Source organism: Mirounga leonina, unplaced genomic scaffold (assembly GCF_011800145.1).
Source record: "Mirounga leonina isolate KUSES-001 unplaced genomic scaffold, KU_Mleo_1.0 Mir_101608, whole genome shotgun sequence".
Classification (NCBI taxonomy): Eukaryota; Metazoa; Chordata; class Mammalia; order Carnivora; family Phocidae; genus Mirounga; species Mirounga leonina.
The window spans coordinates 5319804-5338557 of NW_023270163.1; the positions used below are offsets into that span (position 1 = coordinate 5319804).

General features: G+C 44.1%; 1 protein-coding gene across 1 annotated transcript in view; it reads left to right on the forward strand.

Moving 5' to 3' along the window:
* The window catches only part of AFF2 (AF4/FMR2 family member 2), a 322097-nt gene that overhangs the window by 15889 nt on the left and 287454 nt on the right, over window positions 1-18754 (forward strand). Inside the window, exons 2-4 of the mRNA XM_035001853.1 lie at window positions 5974-6120; window positions 6621-6741; window positions 15984-16844. Coding sequence (XP_034857744.1) covers window positions 5974-6120; window positions 6621-6741; window positions 15984-16844 — 1129 coding nt within the window. The remainder of the gene's footprint in view (window positions 1-5973; window positions 6121-6620; window positions 6742-15983; window positions 16845-18754) is intronic.

Below are 18754 nucleotides of genomic sequence, written 5' to 3' on the forward strand. Positions count from 1 at the left end.
GTGAAAGAGGTAGAGCCCCAGCTCAGCTCTTCTGAGAACGGATACTGTCATTTCTGGACACCCTGCAGAATTCTTGAGAAACCGCAGAACCTGTTTATTGGTTGATCTTGGGTTTGATTTTCACTAGGTTTTTCCCATTCCTGGATGTAATCAATTGCCTTTGCCACTCAAGTATTGCGTATTTGTTATAAGTATTACAGCATTTGGGGAGTTTGGTAGGCTAGTCAAAATAATTTTGTCCTAAGCCTAAGGCAAACACTTTTTAAAAGTGTTTTCCTCATAATATCTGTATTTGACGTGGCTTATTTATGTACAGGAAGCCTTGCTGTGGTCACCTGTAGCGTGGTGTCAGTGACTTGGAAGCCACAGACCATTCCCTTAAGGAGGAAAGTCTAATGGGAGACATAGAGGACCCTGGTGAAATCATAAGCTCACAACAGTGAACCCCCTTAATAAGCTCGGTGTACCATAGGACCAGGAGTATACAGTGGAATATTAGATAACCAAGGAGTGAAGTACTGATCCATGCCACAATACGGATGGGCCTTGAAAATACTATGCTATGTGGAAGAAGTCAGGCACAAAAGACCACATATTGTATAATTCCGTGTATATGAAATATCCAGAATAACCGAATTCATTCAGAGAGAAAGTAGATTAGTGGTTGCTTAGGGCTAGGCTGGGTGGGAGGATGGGGGAGGGCAGTAACCAAAGGGTATGGGGCTGCTTTTTGGGGTGATGAAAATATTCTAAGATTATATTACGGTGATAGTTGCAGAACTCTGTGAATATACTGAAAACCACTGGATTGTACACGTTAAGTGGGTGAATTGAATGATATGTGAATTATATCTCAATATAACACAGACACAGACACAAGACGAGGAGATTGGTTCTTGGAATGTCTGCCTCACACCACTGCAGGATGACTTGACAAGGTTTCTGCATGAGCTGAATTTTTGCTTTTGTTTTCAGAAGTGGAGGGAATGGGGGTATCCCCAAGGTGTCCCTACAAGGACATATTGAGCCAGTTTCCTGCCAGGACTTCTGGGAGTATTGGTGTATACTTCCTTTTGAAAAGCACAGATTTAAGGGAACTCTAAGAATAAGCACTTGCCCGTTTCCCTAAGACCTAAAGAAATTGGCATGGCCGAATGGGCAGCTGGTCGATGTGTAGAATAAATGTCTTATGTGTTTTCTCTCCTTTTTGTTCCTATCTTGATTTTTTTTTTTTAAATGAGAGCCAGTGTCTGTGGGGAGAGAGTCCATTTGGTGAAGAGTGGTTGTATGCAGAAGTCGCAATGAGTCCCGCAGTTTAAACATGACTTAGAGGTTCCACTGATTTTAGAAACTGCCTTTCAAGGTCATGTTCACATCTTCAGATCCAAGGTTCTCATGGGTCTTCCCTCTATGTGTAAAATAATTATGGCCTGCTTTTAGCGTTATTTAATAGTTTTGAATTTAGCACTTTACATTTTTTAAAGATTTTATTTATTTGAGAGAGTGCGCATGTGCACACAAGTTGGGGGGCAGAGGGAGAGGGAGAAGCAGACTCCCTACTGAGCAGGGAGCCAGAAGCAGGGCTCCATCCCAGGACCCCTAGATCATGACCTGAGCCAAAGGGAGGTGCGTAACCAACTGAGCCACCCAGGCGCCCCCAGCACTTTACATTTAAGTGCTCATGGATATTAATAGATAAAATAAGTACATAACTTGGGGGGTGATTTTGAGGGTATTCAGTAGTTTTTTTTTTTTTAAAGATTTTATTTTATATGACAGAGAGAGAGAGAGACAGCTAGAGAGAGAACACAAGCAGGGGGAGTGGGAGAGGGAGAAGCAGGCTCCTGGCCGAGCAGGGAGCCCGATGTGGGACTCGATCCCAGGACCCTGGGATCATGACCTGAGCCGAAGGCAGACGCTTAACGACTGAGCCACCCAGGCGCCCCAGTAGCAGTTTTTTAACTAGTGGAAGCTGTGTAAAGATTAGGTCAATGTCAAATTCAAAACAGGGCTAGCTATTGACAAAAAAAAAAAAAAAAAGTACCACTTGGAACTTTGGAACATGTAGCAAGTATAAATACAAATTTTATAGAAGGCAGAAATTCATTCAGGAGAGCCATAAGGAGTGAGTTATAGCTTATGTTTGTCCCTTGGGTGAATTAAATATGTATTTTTTATGCCTTTACAAAGATATTAGCCAAAATAAAGGTATTTTCATGCCAGTTAGATTAGAAAATGAGATTGAATTATTTACCTTCATGTATGTTGTTACTACAGTAAATCCTGTATTAGTATTTTTGAACAAACTTGTCATTTTAAGATAGCAGTGTTTTTTTAATGTTTCCCCAACAAGCTTTGTAAAATCACCAAATGAGGTAAACGATGATTATTAAACTTCATGAAATACACAGACCAAATGGACTTCAACTGGTTTTTACTCTCCCCACCCCCCGTCAGCTTCTACCTGCAGATGTAGTTAATTTTTATGATCCTTTTAGGGTCTGTACGTTCGGTGTAAAGAAACTAATGGTTTTTCTGTACTCGAATCCAAATTAAATGCAATCTCTAATCAAATACAGTCCTAAGGAAAGTTGACCAACAGAGCACCAGTGGGACTGATATTTATTCTCGAGTGTGATGGAAGCGTGGGCTGCAGAAGGCACAGACCATGGGGTGTTAGGAGGAGGCGAGTCTGGGCACTGGAAAACCTGGGTTCTCACCTCCCAGTGCTGCCACGAACCTGCCGCGAGGCCCATTATCTCTCTGAACTCAATTTCCTCATCTGGAAAACGAAGAGACCAGAACTGCATGCCTGCCAACATCTCTTCCGGCTCGGCCAGTCTTTGTTCTAAAAGACGAGCGTGCGTCGTCAGCCTGAGCGCGCTACCACCGGGAGCTAATGAAGATGGCATAATTGAACTTTCTCGATCTCTGTGAATCTACAGGTGCTCTGGGTTTTATCATCCTAGTGATGCACCTGTGGCTTCTAGTGATGAAGACGGGAGTTACGTGTGTACATGATCCTGTTGAAGTGCAAGGTTAGGAGAGTATCTGAGAGAAGGAGAAGATGAGGAGAAATCACTTGACCTTGAAGGCGGAAGAGACACAGGTTCACATCTTCCTTTGCCTTTCCCTCGTTGAGGGCTTGGCCCAACTCTCCTCCTCAGGAGTGCCGTAGTTTCCTCCTGTGTTAATGAGGGCAGTTTCTCGGGTTCTGAGGCCAGGGGGACGGACCGGTGGGCGAAGAAATCAGAGCTAACAGAAAAGCCCCATTCTAGAGGGAAGCTTCTCACCATCACACCTTGCATCGGAGTGAGTAACAGAGTAGATACATGCAACTCGTTCTTTCTGTCCCTTTCCTGTCAGCTAGCACAGTGGCCGGGGAAGTGGGGATTCCAAGAGATAGGCTGCAGAGAGAGAGAGAGAGAGAGAGAGAGAGAGAAATCAGAGGCCTTTGGTTAATTAAGAGTAAAGTGAGTTGTGAGTGGGTCGGTTGGTGGTTCTGATGGCACCGTAATGTGACAAATTGTATTCTATCTGGGAGAAAAAAAAGCTGGAAAAACGTCCTAACTTGCTATGAGGGAGAGAGGCCTCCAGTTGAGCTTTTTGGCTCCATCTTCCAACAGGGAAGTGGGTTTTCACACTGATAGGACCAATTCCCCCAGTCTCCATCAGTGTGAATAAATTTGAATTGTTTAGCCCAATCATATGGTGATTAATTCACATTTCTGGCCTGAGCCTTTCTGCATGGGCTGTGGAGCCCTTCCTTTCTCTGGAAAACAAGCCCAGGAGTGTACAAGGTCCATCCCATCATCGGGGGACAGCCATATGCTTTCCTGTGGCCCCCGCAGGGCTCACAGGTTCAAATGCAACCTGCCTGAATCATAACTTTGAGTAGATAAAGAGGTCCTCATAATTATAATTTTGGTTTCAGTCAGAAATCGGTGACGTTCTACACTGTGAAAGCCTCATCACCATGTAGTTCATTCCCCATTATACCTTGCCCTGTGAAGCTTTCAATACAACGCCATGCTGAGCGAAAGAGGAAGAATTTGGAGTGATTTGGTTGCCTTCCAAGAGCAGTGGTACTCTGTGGAGATTCAATTCATTCTCGCCAGAGATATGAGAATTAACTATTCTTTGTTACACGTGTTAAAAAATGCAGCAGGCAGTTTGTTTGCAACAGATAACACCCATGTGCACACTCAGTCTGCTATTCACATTTTCATCTGGAATTTGGTAGCTAATGAACTGATGCAAAATGGAGACAAGAGCCTCCTCACAAATTAAGCCCAGGTCGAAAGTGCCCAAAGTGCCCTGGCTGCTGGCCGCGCGGTGTCATGCAAGTTGAAATGCATTTCCTTTTCTTCTCCTCCTCCTTCTCTTCCTTCAGGGTTTTAATTATATCTTTCCCTCGGAGGAGAAGGAAGGTAGTTTGCAAAGCCAAGAGACCAAAGTACTTTGGTTCTCTTCATGGGAGAATTAAATGTGATCTATGGGTCTGTCGTTCCGGGCTGTCAGGTGCACCGAATGAACAGATAGCTAGAGAACTGACATCTTGCTCGCATTCCTCAGAAGCACGAGAGCTGGGCTCTTGTTTTTGTGTGGAGACTCATCTGCTGTGGCAGGCAAAGAAATGAAGTGTCTTCCTTTGCAACAAACCTTCCTGGCACCCCCACTAAATATTGCTTTAAACTGTTGGTCCGTCTCCACCCCTGGCGCCCTTCTCTTTCTTGCACGTGGACACACCGAAGATGGGCTTGGGTGACACACGGCCACGCACGGCCAGTGCATGGTGCTCAAGCCTGATCTTGTGCTCCGTGTGCACGGTCTGAAGATGTGACTGTGTCTGCTTGGTCGCGCGTCGGCCTCCAACATAAAGAGGTTGTGACCCACGGCAACCGTGTGGGGTTCTGATCTCAGCCTGCAACCGGCGAGATGATGCGAGCAAGTGTCACCCCTGCGGATGGTGTCTGAGGCTCCGAAGGATAGGCTGCCTTCCAGGATCTGGACTTGGCATCTTTTTGGACCAGACGGGGCCCAGATGTGGGGTCTGGGCTTTGTGTAGTGCTCTGGAGCTTCTTTGTTTTCCCCAGATGGTGATAACATTCGCTGAGCGCCCTCGTGCCTGGCCCAGCGAGCTCCTCCGTGTCTGGCATTGTTTGTATCGTGAAAGCATAATGCACGTCTGAACATCCTTTAAATGTCGCCACTTTTTTTAAATCGGAGAAATGAAGTGGTGTTGATTCCGAAGATAAGGCTATCAAAGTCACTTTGAATCTGTCAGTTCAAGGATTCCTGTGGAGAAAGGGGAATGATTAAGTGTAGTGGCATCTCACACTCCATGTATATCAATATCTAGTTAAGCTGCCATGGATATTTCATGCTCTGGGCTCTTATTTTGTAAATTAAAAGTTACGGTACTCATGAGCAAACTAGGCGACCAAGGATAGGCATTGAGTTCTGGGATGTATTCAAAACCTGTTGACTATATACTCTTTTATCAGTGTATCTCTTGTAATTCCTTTAGCTATTATGTTCATTTGCATGCCAATTATCTAATTAAGTCGTAACATGGCAGTATTAACATGTACCTGCTAGGCATTTTACATACGTTTATATAATTTAAATTTGCCTTGCATATATGTGCTCACTTCAGGTAAGATTTCGATCAAAAGCAGGGGAAAAGAAAACCCAATGGACAAAATAAAATCCACCACTTTTGAGACTTACAGATTATAAGGTAATACGCACATTCTTGCCTGATTCTTCGTCAGGAAGCATTTCATTCTATAAAATCCCAGGGTCCGGAGTATACGTTAGATATTGCCTGGAGGCTTCTGTACTGATCCGCCAATGGGAGAGCCTGAAACGCGATGAGTCACAGAGCTACACAGCGTTTCTAAAACATGTGTGCCTTAAGCTCATTCGAGGCTTTTGACACTTTTCATTGTTAGCTGTTTGCCATTCAAGCCAGACACCTTTCTTTGTGAAGAGTTTCCTAAAGAGGCTGTCAGTCTCCCATGACACAGACTATGAGAAGAGCAAAGACACCACCACCACCACAAAAAAGGAGTGTGAGCGAATGAGCGGTTCGGTGTTTTGTAGACTTCCAAAAATGTCGGTAAACTCTCCTGTGATTTTGTTACAACAGGCTAACTCTGGCTGTGGGCTCAGGACAGACTTACAGTTGGTCTGCGACATCTTGGTTAATTCCTTTCCTTTAGGACTTTGTGTGACATCTGTGAATTCTGAGCCCTAAGCAGTTGGCAACACAAAGCAACTTGAATTCAGTACTTTTCTGCACAGTGGACTGACTCTTGGGGAGCCCGTAATTGCCTGTGGTACTCAAGCACGGACAAGGGAAGAGGATCCTGGAACATTTAAGTGGGCATGAGTATGGTTTCTAATAAGCACCTTTCCATGTTCTTCTGTATTCCAAAGAACTGGTCAGGATCTTAAACCCCTTGGGAGTCAAGAAAAGGTTTCTCTGCTCCCTCTTCGGTGTATCCGTTTGGGTAGCCTTGGCTTGTATTGTTTTTCTTCTTAGTGATAACAAGGGAGATCTGAATGACATGACTAATTAATCTCTTTCTCCTTTTTTTTTCTTTTCCCATCAGTCACTATGAACAAGACCGTAGTGCACTTAAAAAAAGGGAATGGGAGCGGAGGAATCAAGAAGTCCAGCAAGAAGACGATCTCTTTTCTTCAGGCTTTGATCTTTTTGGGGAGCCCTACAAGGTAGCTGAATATGTATGTAATTTATCTTTCTGGAAAATGGTTGCTTGTTACGTTTTTGAACACATTAATCAACATTTAATCTATTTTTAAAGCACCCAAATCATTTCCAGGAGAATATATTTGACAAATGAAATCTATACATACACTGTATGTGGGGCAATTGCAGCTTTCTGAAGAAGTCTTCAGAGACCAATCCTGTCTTCTTTGGGGAGGACGGTCAGATTTCAACGGGACTAGTGAGACTTCCTATCTCTAAGGAGTTCTCTCTGGCCCAGCACTTCCTGGAGCAAGCAATGGCCCTTGACGCGTTTCCCCCCCTTGGCTGTTGGCAAGGCAGCCCCTGAAGACTTCATCAGAAGGTCAATGGCTGTGTCTCTTTCTCTCCCGATCAGTGCCATCCCCTGCAAGCGAGGCCACCGCTTTCCTTTCCCATGTTAGGTTGTTAGCAGTGTGGAGTGGTTTGAGTGATCTTTGAAAATCCTTGTTCTAGGAGAAAGGGAGAAGCCAATCATTTTTTCCTGGTGGTTAATCATCCTGGATGAGGAGATTGCCTCAGCTGGGGGCGGGGGGGGGGTAGGTAGTGTAGCCAGGTTGATTGCCTGGTGGTGGTCTAGCTAGTTTGTAGCTCCAGTAACACTCCTACTGCTCTGTCTGCAAGTACTGATTTCACAGTGACTGCCTCTGAACTTTCTATTCGGGGTGGGGCTCGGGGGAAGAATCTTGGGGAATTGCTGGCAGCTGGTTGGTGTTTACTGAAATTTACTAGCAGTGTAATTTTCCATAATGAAACAAAATGATGTAAGAGTTAAAACAACAATAGAGGGAAATTTCTGAGAGTCGTGCTTTTAGAAGGGCACCAATTAGGGGACAATGACTTGGAAAAGGAAAGGACAGCATCGGCACAAATACCACTTTGGGGTAGAGAGGAAGCTGTTTGGCTCGGTGACCACTGAGCCCAGAGTCTTGCTGCCTTGTTCATGATAAGTGAGCAGCTCTTGACTGAGACTCGTGTGCCTTCCGAGTTCGGTAAGTCTGACCGAGAGAGTTAGGTCACCTCAACTACTACTTTCCAATTTGTCAATAATAGTATAGTCCTTAAAAAAGGATTTCTCCTATCTCAATTGACTTAATTTACATACTGCCTTTGAGCACGTGATATGATGAGTTTGGCGAACATTTGTTGAAGGCCCACTACGTGCTAGTCACTGACGAATGCACAAAGAGGAGTAAGACCTCATCACGAGTGACGGAAGGCACGAGTGCAGGGCAGCTGTCACAGAGGTAGGCAGGGGAGAGGTTAGGGGAGACTGGGTACCTCGTGCCAAGGAGTTTGGACACAATTCCGTACACGAAGAGAAGTCTCTGCAAGCTTTCAAGTAAGGGCGTGGCCAGGACAGACAGAATTTTGAAGATGATGCTGGCAATGTGGTGAGTTGGTTGGAGGTGAGGCAAAGGAGAAGGCAGATAAAGAAGCTTTTGTAGTTAGCTAAGGGGAGTTCATGGCAGGGAGGATTTAAGGCAGCGCAAGGAAGTTGACATGATGAGACTGGGTGTCTGACTGGCTGTGGAAAAGGTGGGACAGGAGTGAATGAGTCCCGTATTTTTGACTTGAGAAGATGGCAGTCTCGTTAACAGGTTGTTCAGGAGGAAACAGGGTTGGTGCTTGCAAAGAAAAAAAAAATTCTGTTTTGAGCACATTTGGTTTGAGATGCCAGTGGGATATGAAGAGAGACCTATCCGGTAGGCATTGGGTGTAGGAATCTGGAGCTAATGAGAGCGCTTAAGAGAGAGAGTTAGGTGTGAGCAGGGAGGTGGCAGTGGAAGCCGTCAGATTACTGAGTAAGAAGGACAAAGAGAGAATCTTGGGGAGCAGCAACATTTAAGCAGGTGGCAAAGTAGGCGCCAGGAAAGGAACCAACAAAGGAGTGAATGATCACAGAGGTAGGAAGAGAACTAGGAGAGAAACATTTAATAGAAATCAAGGGGATACAGGGTTTCATGGAGGAGGGCATTGATAGTTATTTGTGTTCGAGAGGGCAGGAAAGGTCAGGACTGGAAAGTGGCTGTTGGATTTGGTAGTTAAGGGGGGGGGGGAATCAGTGGCCTTAGGGAGAGTTGTTTTATTTGTTGATGGTGGTGCTCATTGTGGGAAGTGAACTGCCTGGACTCCGTAAGTAAATGGAGCTTAACTCAAAGAGTCATTCTTAAAGTTCAAACTCTACTCCATGCTCAATGCTATTACCATGATGAGGTGTAGAACCCTTGGTTTATCCCCTCTTTATAACTTTAGGTCATGTTGAATTAATGGTCTTGTACCTTTAAGGTAAATGCCATCTCTTGTTAACAAGGCCTGCAATATAGATGCATATTTATTTTTAGATATCAGCAGTGTGTTTTTGAGCAGGCAATTAAAAAAACCTGTGATCAACATTGCCAGAAAGTTTCAGAAGTCATCTGTCTTGCTATGACAAGGGTGTATCAGGTAGAGATGCGAGGTGGGAACTTTCGTCTAGCTCAGGGCCAGGCTTATTGTGTGATTAGTTGCCAGTTGCCTTTATGTTTCTTGATGGGGAAGAGCTGTTGTTCTTCAGTCAAGACTGTATAGGAGAGGAATAAAGCTAACAGTTGATGACCTAGTGGTTCTCTTTCTTTCACCATTGCTTTGGTGACCAGCTGCCATCTTATGCTGTGTCCGTGGTCAGGATCCCCTGGGAGATCACTGGAGAGTTTGCCTTTCCTTCCCCCTCCCCCATATTATGATACTAGAACTGATGTTCACTTTCGTCAGCTCCCTAGACCTGGACTGGTGTGGACACCCTTGGAGTATCTGGACACACCAGTGGCAGTGGGAATTTTAGAGCTGGCCCATGGTCCACTGGTAGAGACAAGGACATACCCCAACCCTTCCTTAGGGTTGTGGTGGGAATGCTTATCAAATTAAAGATCAAAACTCCTGGTGGTGGATCAGGACTTTCAGGAAACTTCTTGCCACCCTAAAGCCTAAAATGTGGCCTGATCAGTTATCCAGTAGTGTTGGTAGTTTGTGAAGTAGCCAATGAGCATCGGTCCCTAAGACCCACTGCCCTTTCTTGGCAGTTAGAAGAAATGGTGATCTCTCATCATCCTGGCTGGTTTCTTCCCATTCGTTGCCTCACCCCTACCATTCCCAGAATGGAAAGAATGTTGACCACCCCTACATTTGGTTGGTGATGGGGAACTTCTCTGTGAGGCTGCTTCTGTTGCTTATAACTTTCAAATCTGACTTTGTGCTATGGTGTTGAGAAGGATGTCTTCAAAAGCACTTGAAAAATGTGAAGCTGTTTGACATGTCTAGGCTAGTGTGGAAAGACTGGGCGGGTTGAGGAACTGGTGTGTAGCAAGTGCCTGCTGAATGCCAGGCACATGCATGCCAGGGCTTTCTATGTGCCTGTTTAGTCCTTACGACAACTGGAGTACTCGTTTTCCTCATGTTGCCCACGAAGAATTTGAGGCTCAGAGAGGTGAAGTGGCTTCTCTGCAGCTTCATATCTGTGCCAGTGGTGAATCTAGAACCCAGTTCTCTGGTTCAGTACCTGTAACAGGAAGCTGTCTCTCCTCCCGCAGGAGGTCAGAAGACCTTTGATAAGCTGACCTACCTCCTGTGTGACTTTGGTGAAGAAACTTCATTTCTCTGACCTATAGTTTCCTCCTTTCAGAAGTGAATAATAATACCTGATTTGAAGTAATCCCTGATAATAATAATAGGGCAACAACAGCAACTGACATTTTATAGCTCTTTGCACTGTACGAGAATGAGGAAAACGAGGCACAGAGGGATTAAGTGGCTTACCCAAGGTCACTTGGGTTGGGGAGGTAGAAGCCAGACTGAGATCAGAGCTGCTCTGCTGACTCACATGGTTGTTGTAAGGATCAAGTCAAACAAGCCGGGAGACCTTGCTTTGAAATCTGGAAAGTGCTGTACAAGTTTGAGATATTATCGTTATTATAATTAAAGAAAGAAATAGCAACTTACAGCTTAGAGAGATTAACTGTAAAAACATTACAATTAGGAAAAGAAGGAATTACTAAATCACATACATTAGTCACAATGAAATAAAGGGAAAAAATGAGCCTCGAAACTTAAATTATTTTGCTACTTTTTATTAAAAAGAAATATGATGGTACAATTGCCTCCTAGCACATTAGTCTTGCAATGAACTCCTACTCCTGATTTGTAGATAGCACTGGAAGCAAACTGAGGCAACTTTGCGTTTCTTAGAGTAATGAGAGGCAAAAAGCTTAAATGAAGGCGTGCTGTTAGTCATGAGCCACAAACCAGACATATAATTTATGGCTGAAAATACTTGGAAAATGCATTTCCTTGATGATGGAGAAATTGTGATTATTTAGAAAGTAGGAGCTGCAGAGGTTACCTTTAAGAATCAACCAATTATCTAGAATGGGAAGTAAAGAATTGGCCAATTGAAAGAAGCCCATAATTGATTGAAATGGCTAAGTTTCATTTTTGCCATGTTTATAATGTCCAATCAAGACTGCCAAGAAAAAAAAAAAAAAAAGACTGCCAAGAATACCTTGCTCCTTAATAGGATTACTAAGACTCTGGAGGGTGCAAAAGAACATTCGCTGTGAATCAGAAGTTGCTGTGGTGCATGAGAGTGCATTGTGTAGGCGTGCAGAAATGCATTTCAGGCCCCATTGGGTTTTCTATCCAGTGGCTCTCATATCTACATCTTGAGAAATTTAAAAACTGGTTGACAGTTATCCAGGTCCGGTGGTAGAAAGGCAGAGAGGCGACTCAGGCGATCCGGACTATGCTGCTAATTTATTTGGAGATTGTTAAATGGTGGACTTTTTGAGGCTATGTGTCTGTGTGTCCTCCGTGCCTAACCCTGCCTTGTGACTGTTTTGAATTTACCAGTATGTGTCTTAAGCATGACCATGGTAATTCCTACTTGTAGCCACAGCACGTCTGTTATGCAAAGCATATGGATCTTCCTTCAGTCAGCAACTCAGAAAGTGTCGCCAGTGAACTCAACCTTGAACTGTCAGCTGTGCAGTTCCGCTCACAAGTCCCTCTGAGACCATTGCTCTGTGAGGAAGCTAGTCGAAGGGAGTTGACACCCCTTCATTCCTCCAAGTTATCCCAGCTCTGGCCCTGTGTCTTTTGTGCACAGGAAAACCCCACACCTGGAGCTATTAGCTTAGCCCCCAAACTCCACGTATAGATACGCCTTCACTGCATTAGACTTTAATGTAATGCTCTTTTTTTAGTCATCATAAGAAAAAGCCACATGAAGAACATCTTTGCATCTTCTGTAACATTGGTGCTGAAAAATTGTTTTATTGTTAAAAGGTTCTTTTTTAAAAAGATTTATTTATTTGAGAGAGAGAGAGAGAGAGCAGGGGGATGGGCAGAGGGAGGGGCAGAGGGAGAGGGAGACAATCTCAAGGAGACTCCACACTGAACGAGGAGCCCCACATGGGGCTCAAGCTCACGACCCATGAGATCATGACCTGAGCCAAAACCAAGAGTCGGATGCTTAACCGACTGAGCCACCCAGGTGCCCCATGTTCAAAGGTTCTTATAACTGAACAAATGAGAAGAATTCCTTTTTACATTTTAGTATCTGGCAACCATTTGTCTTACTTAGTAAATTAAGATATGCTTCCTTCCATCAGACAAAGAGAAGTCAGTAAACTATGAGTTTTTCCTTTTTGCCTTAGCTACCAGGAAGCTCAAAGTTCAATTTAATGTTCAATCGTGGTAACCAAGTCAGCCTGACTTTTGCTTTTCTACTTATGTACCTTTTAGTCCAAGCTATTGCAAAGCCTTTATTTTGATATAGGTAGGGTATGAATGATATTTGGATTCTATGCATGTCAGCAACAATTTTTTGAGTATCTGATATGCACCTAACGGTGCTCAGTCCTGAGGATATAAAGGTGAACAAAAGGTGGTCTCTGACCTTTAAAAGCTCATAGCTTTATGCAGGAAAAGAAATTACTGTAGTATACCCTATATGGTAGGAGGTTGATTTTCTAGATGTATTCAGAGAACTTTTAATTTTCCTCTAATTTTATTTATGTAGGCACAGTTTTAGACATTGGCCAGTTTAGAAGTTTTCCTAATTTCAAACATATTTTAAAACCTAGAGATGGGGAAAAAAATCTTAGCATGCATTGGAAACCCAGATCATTATAACAGTAGAAATAAATGAAGAGACATTCAAACCTAACCAAGGTTCCCTCCACTGAAGAAAAGATGAGCACGTCCCTTTTATTTACTGCTGAACAGGACCAGGAATGTGACTAGCTTGCTTGCAAGCAAATGAGTCATAAGGTTCTTGAGTCTTGATTACAGTTGACCTGGAGAGAGTGAATTATTTGTCAGGACTTTGAGATATTATCCTGGTCTCTTTGACATCTCAAGGCAAGGTTCTGATGCTGTAGGGCTCAGTTTCAGTGGAAGCTCAATGAACTTTCAGTGGAAGTCCAGTAAGCTCTCAAGGAAAGTTCAGTCAGTTGAACTTTGAGCTTCCTGGTAGCTAAGACAAAAAGGGAAAAGTTCTTATAGAATTCTCTTTGTGTGAGGGAAGGAAGCAACATCCAAATTCATGAAATGAGGAAATGAGACGGTATAAAACAAAGGCATTTAGCATGGGAAATGAAATGGTGTCATCTTCCCTCTTGCTGGATCCGATCCTTGAAGATAGCCAGGTATTAGTGTTCATTAGGCCATCATCTGACCCAAGAGGTAAAGAGACCTGTTTGAGGGGCCAGAACAACTCTGTAAGTATTTAAAGCTTGCATTAAATTCTTTGTTTACTATTTTATTTATTTATTTGACAGAGAGAGGGGGGATCACAAACTAGGCAGAGTGGCAGGCAGAGGGAGAGGGAGAAGCAGGCTCCCTGCTGAGCAGGGAGCCTGTTGTGATGTGGGACTCCATCCCAGGACCCTGGGAACATGACCTGAGCTGAAGGCAGACACTTAACCGACTGAGCCACCCAGTGCCCCTAAAGCTTGCGTTAAATTCTTACTGGGCCCTCAGCATGATGAAATCTCTTTGTTTTGAATTAAGGGACTGAACAGGAGGGAGACTGGGTTTGGCTGCTACCCAAATGGTTGGTCATACACCACTGTCAAAGGAGACCACTCTATCCAGAGTTTATTCTGGCCTTGGCTGAAGAGTAATTTGTGCCATTAAAATGGACAAACCTAGGGATTTTCAGGGAATAAAAGTGATTTCTACCCATCTCTATCTATTAAATAGGCCTTTCAAATATACTTCTGAAAATGGAGCGATTATTCAGCTGAGGATTATATGGAATGTTAATTGTTTAATCACTGCTTTAGCACCAAGGTTGCATGTGATGCAATATCAGATGTTCTTGTGGATAAGAAAGCTGAAACAGACATTGGATTTCTAAAATTCCCTACCTCCAACAGGACCCTTGTAGCATATATTGACCATACTTTTCCGTAATCTCTAGAATCCTATTTCCCTCACTGCCCTCATTTCTTTGGAAATGTCTTATATGATTTCACACATGCTATGAGTTGGATACTGCATACAGTACATGGAGATCATGTTAACAACGAGACCAAGGTCACCAGTTTGATTCCCTCTCTGCTTGCTCCTTCTTGGTATCCTTTGCCGGCTCCTCTTCTTTTCTTGGTCGCTTATAGGTTGATGTTCCCCAGGGTTGCCCCCTGAGCCTGATCTTCTCATTCTGTATTTTCTTTCTCTGGGTGATTTCATCCATTTCCAGCACTTCCTCCATTCATCTGCACACTTCCATCTTCACATACAGAGAACAGCACACAGCCAGACAGCCTAGGTTGAGACTGAGATCCCAGACTTGGATAGGCACACTCCCTGTGGATGTCAGGAGCTTGGGCTGGGTTAAGGGCATGTGAGAGATCTGAGAAGTTAAACATCTATCTTGAAGTGGAGGCTATATCAGTGGGGAAGTTGTCACCCCTTCCTGTGCATGGAGAGAAGGCCTATGGCCCCCGGGGACCTAGAGGCTACATAGGGTGGGCGTCTTCCCCATCCAGTGGTCCCAGTGCTGCATGGCTCCGTGGAGGCTAGTAGCCTTGTCTTATCGCAACATCTTGGGCCAGAATAGTGCAGCCTAAGCACAAAAAAAGTCCTTTGCCCTTTCGAATCCAACAGCTTGTTTTGAGAACCCCTTTGGCAGGTACAGGGAATAATAAAAAGTCAGTTTTGAAGATGAACAGCTGAGCTTTCATCAAAGTCCTTTCCGAGCATATAGCTACCCACCATTTTCTAGTTATGAAAGCCGTGCTTTCTGTATTACAGAAACCCGTGCAGCAACTTAATTATTTGAAGAACAACCACAGCCATTTTTAACAAGATTAGTATTTCCTACAGGGGATGATATAGCTGGTCTGTTGATTGTCCATAGAATGATTTAGTTGCCAACATCACTTTGGAAATCTGGCTTTGTTTTGATTTATGTAAGCAACAGTTTAAAATTCTTGAATAAATTTTTCTAAATCATTGAAAAGACACAGGAGAGCTTGAGTCAGTGTTGATGAACAATTGCACCATTTCAAAGTAAACAAGTATGAATCATCAATACGTAGACACAGTTGCCCCCAGAATATGTGGGCAGACACCAGTAATTTATACAGTCCTTTGATTAAAAGGAATTAGATTCGCTTTAGTCATGTTAGCTCAATTAGATGTTGAGCTTTTCTAAACCAATATATTCATGATTGCACAATTTCACTGACTTCCTGATCCAATGGGCTAAGCCTTTTTCATGGTATAATGTGGCGCAAAGGGCTGACGTGTCAAAAACAAATATAAGTCGAACGTTCCATTACAATTCCAGTGATCACTAAGCTGAAGTTGTTCATCACAATATGGAGTGTAACTGTTCAGCTCATCTGACCTAAAATAAGTTACTTTGCTAATAAAATTCATAAGTGACGTAATTTAAAACTTTCTCCCAATGAGCATGTTTAAGGGCAGGCCAGGGAGTATACAGACGTTAATCACACAGCTCATTCCAAGAGGCTCTTTCAATAGTGTTATTGATTTTTTTTTTTCCTACATAGCACATGAAAAGTATGAAATTATATGGCAGCATGAGAATTTTAAAGAACCCTATATGCTAGTCTACTTAGGACATCTGTTTGAAACATTAACATTAGGAAACACAAACCTATTCATTCTCTCTCCTCCCACCCCCATCTTTTTGTTATTTTAGACAAACAAAGGGGATGCACTTGCCAACCGAGTCCAGAACACGCTGGGAAACTATGATGAAATGAAGGATTTGCTAACTAACCATTCTAATCAGAATCATCTAGTGGGGATCCCAAAGAATTCCGTGCCCCAGACTCCCATCAACAAAAACGAACCGAGCTTTTTCCCAGAACAAAAGAACCGAATGCTCCCACCTCACCAGGATAGCACTCACCCCTCGGCACCAATGCCTCCACCTTCCGTCGTGATACTGAATTCCACTCTCATACACAGCAACAGGAAATCAAAAGCTGACTGGCCACGTGATAGTCATAACGCTAGTGTTGTCCCAGCCAGCCAGGCCAGTGGTCAGCCAAACAAGCTGCCGCCGTCTACACAGGACCAGCCCCCAGCCCGACTGGAAGACTTCTTTGTCTACCCAGCTGAACAGCCCCAGGTTGGAGCCGTTGAAGAGTCAGACGCTTCTGCAAAAGAAGACAGTAGTCTCAAGTCCAGTGCAGGGGATACGTTCAAGGAAATCTTCCAGTCCATCTCACCAGAAGAATCTGAATTTACAGTACAAGCTCCTGGGTCTCCCCTAGTTGCCTCCTCTTTGTTAGCTCCCAGCAGTGGCCTTTCGGTTCAGAACTTTCCACCAGGGCTTTACTGCAAAACAAACATGGGGCAGCAAAAGCCAACTGCGTATGTCAGACCCATGGATGGCCAGGACCAGGCACTGGATGTCCCTCCGACACTGAAACCTTCCATTGAATTTGAGAACAGCTTTGGGAATCTGTCATTTGGATCACTCTTGGATGGAAAACCCAGTGCAGCCAGTTCAAAGCCTAAACTGCCAAAGTTCACGATTCTCCAAACAAGTGAAGTAAGTAATTTTTAAAGTTTTGTTTTGTTTTGTTTTTATTTTTTTAGTTCACTGCTCTAACCTTTATAATCAAGTATTCACAAGCAGCTCTTATTTACCTTCTTGAGCCATAGATGAGATACTTCAAGGTCAGAGTCTGAGTCTCGATCTTCTGTCGCTTGTGACTTGACTGATTACCATTCTGCAAATACAGTTAAATCTCCATAACGTGGAATGGCAACAGACAAGGTCAGTCTGAGTGAATGAAAAGTTGCACTTAGAAAATAGTTTCAGGGAGTGCACTTTTAGTCATATATACAAATTAAATAACACTGGAGATTTTAATTGGTCATAAGCAGTGTGAGGTCCAGGAAAAGATTGGGAGTCACCATAGGCCTTCACTAGCAAATAGCATCTCATAAGCATAAAACACAGAAGCTCCTTAAGGTACAAGAATGTAAAAGTGTGATTTGCTGGCATTGGAAGTGGAAGGCATTCTTTAAGAATCTTAGTTTCTTGAATGCTTGCAGGGCCATTCCTTGGCAAGATCCTAACATTATCTTCTGCATCTCTCAATCTTCCCTTCTGTACCGTGGTCTTCCACAGATACCTCCATAACCCTCTTAGACTACCTTGATCCCTTCTGTCAAAGCCAAAGGCATTGTGCTCAACCACAATCCCACTGGGTTTAGAATGACTAAATGTCCTACCCATCTCAGGAATCATTGCCTTATAAAAGAGAAGTTGGAGGGACCCAAGCCTCTCCCAAAGGAGTGAATCGCTAATGATTGGATCCCAGGCCTTATGGCTCCTGGGTGGGGGACATGTATTGGGTGCCCCTCAGATACCACCATGTAAGCGGCTGCCTACTGCACCTCCAGTGCTTGATTGGAAGAAGCCACTGCTTTTAGATTGGATTCCTGTTACTGGTGCCTAAAGGCTTGAAAAGACACAGAGGAAGAAAGTAGGTTGAAATTCTTACTCAATAGGAGGCACAGACAGTCAGTGTGAATTGTTGCAGATTCCAAGTTAGTGGTGTCTGAATTAGAGAAGTCTGACCATGTTCACCTCTGGCTCTCTCACCGTTACTCATTATTCGTTACTCGTACTCAGCGGACACGGTGATGGCGAAGGACGATGGGACCATGAAGGGAGGGAGGAGCAGGGCTGTCGGTTGTATTTTCGGAATGCATGCTTTTCATATCGTTTCATCTCTGAGGTGGTTTTGCTTCTTGTATCATCATTCATCGAGTCTTGTCAAGCTTCCTCCTAAGTATCTCTCCAGCCTGTCACCTCTCTACCCTCCCCGCCTTCGGAGCGCCCGTGGGCCCCTATGATGGCCCCTTCTCTCTGCTCTCCCTCCCTCTGGTCTCACCTCTCTTCCAAACCATCCTCCATCCGGGCTGACCTAATGGGCAGATCCAGCCATGTCACTCCCTGCTTTGGATTCTTCCGTGCCGTCTCATTGCTTCCCGGACAAGGTCCAGATTTCTTAGCCCCGCATACAAAGCTCTTCACTCTGATTCCATGCTCCTTCTCTGACTTCCCATTTCACCATTTCTTCACATGCAGATGAAGTTCCAGCCACGTGGAGCTACCTGTGGTTCCCCGTCATGTCATGCGTTATCATGCTTCCTTGCTTTTGTGCCTGCCATTCTCTCATCCTAGAACCTCTTTCCCTACCCTCCCTTGTCTTTTGGTGAAGTCCTGTTCCTCCTTCAAGTTTCCTCGATTGTCCCTTTCTCTGTGAAAGCTTCCCTGACTCCACCAGGCTTACTGCAGACTGCTTCCTCCGGGCTCCTCTAGCGCCTTATGTACACCTTGACTGGCACTTACTTCATGTACTGTAGTCACTTGTGTATGTGTCTGTCTCCTCTATTAGACTGTGAGCTCCTGGAGAGCAAGGAACGTGTCCTTCTTCTCTGTATCCT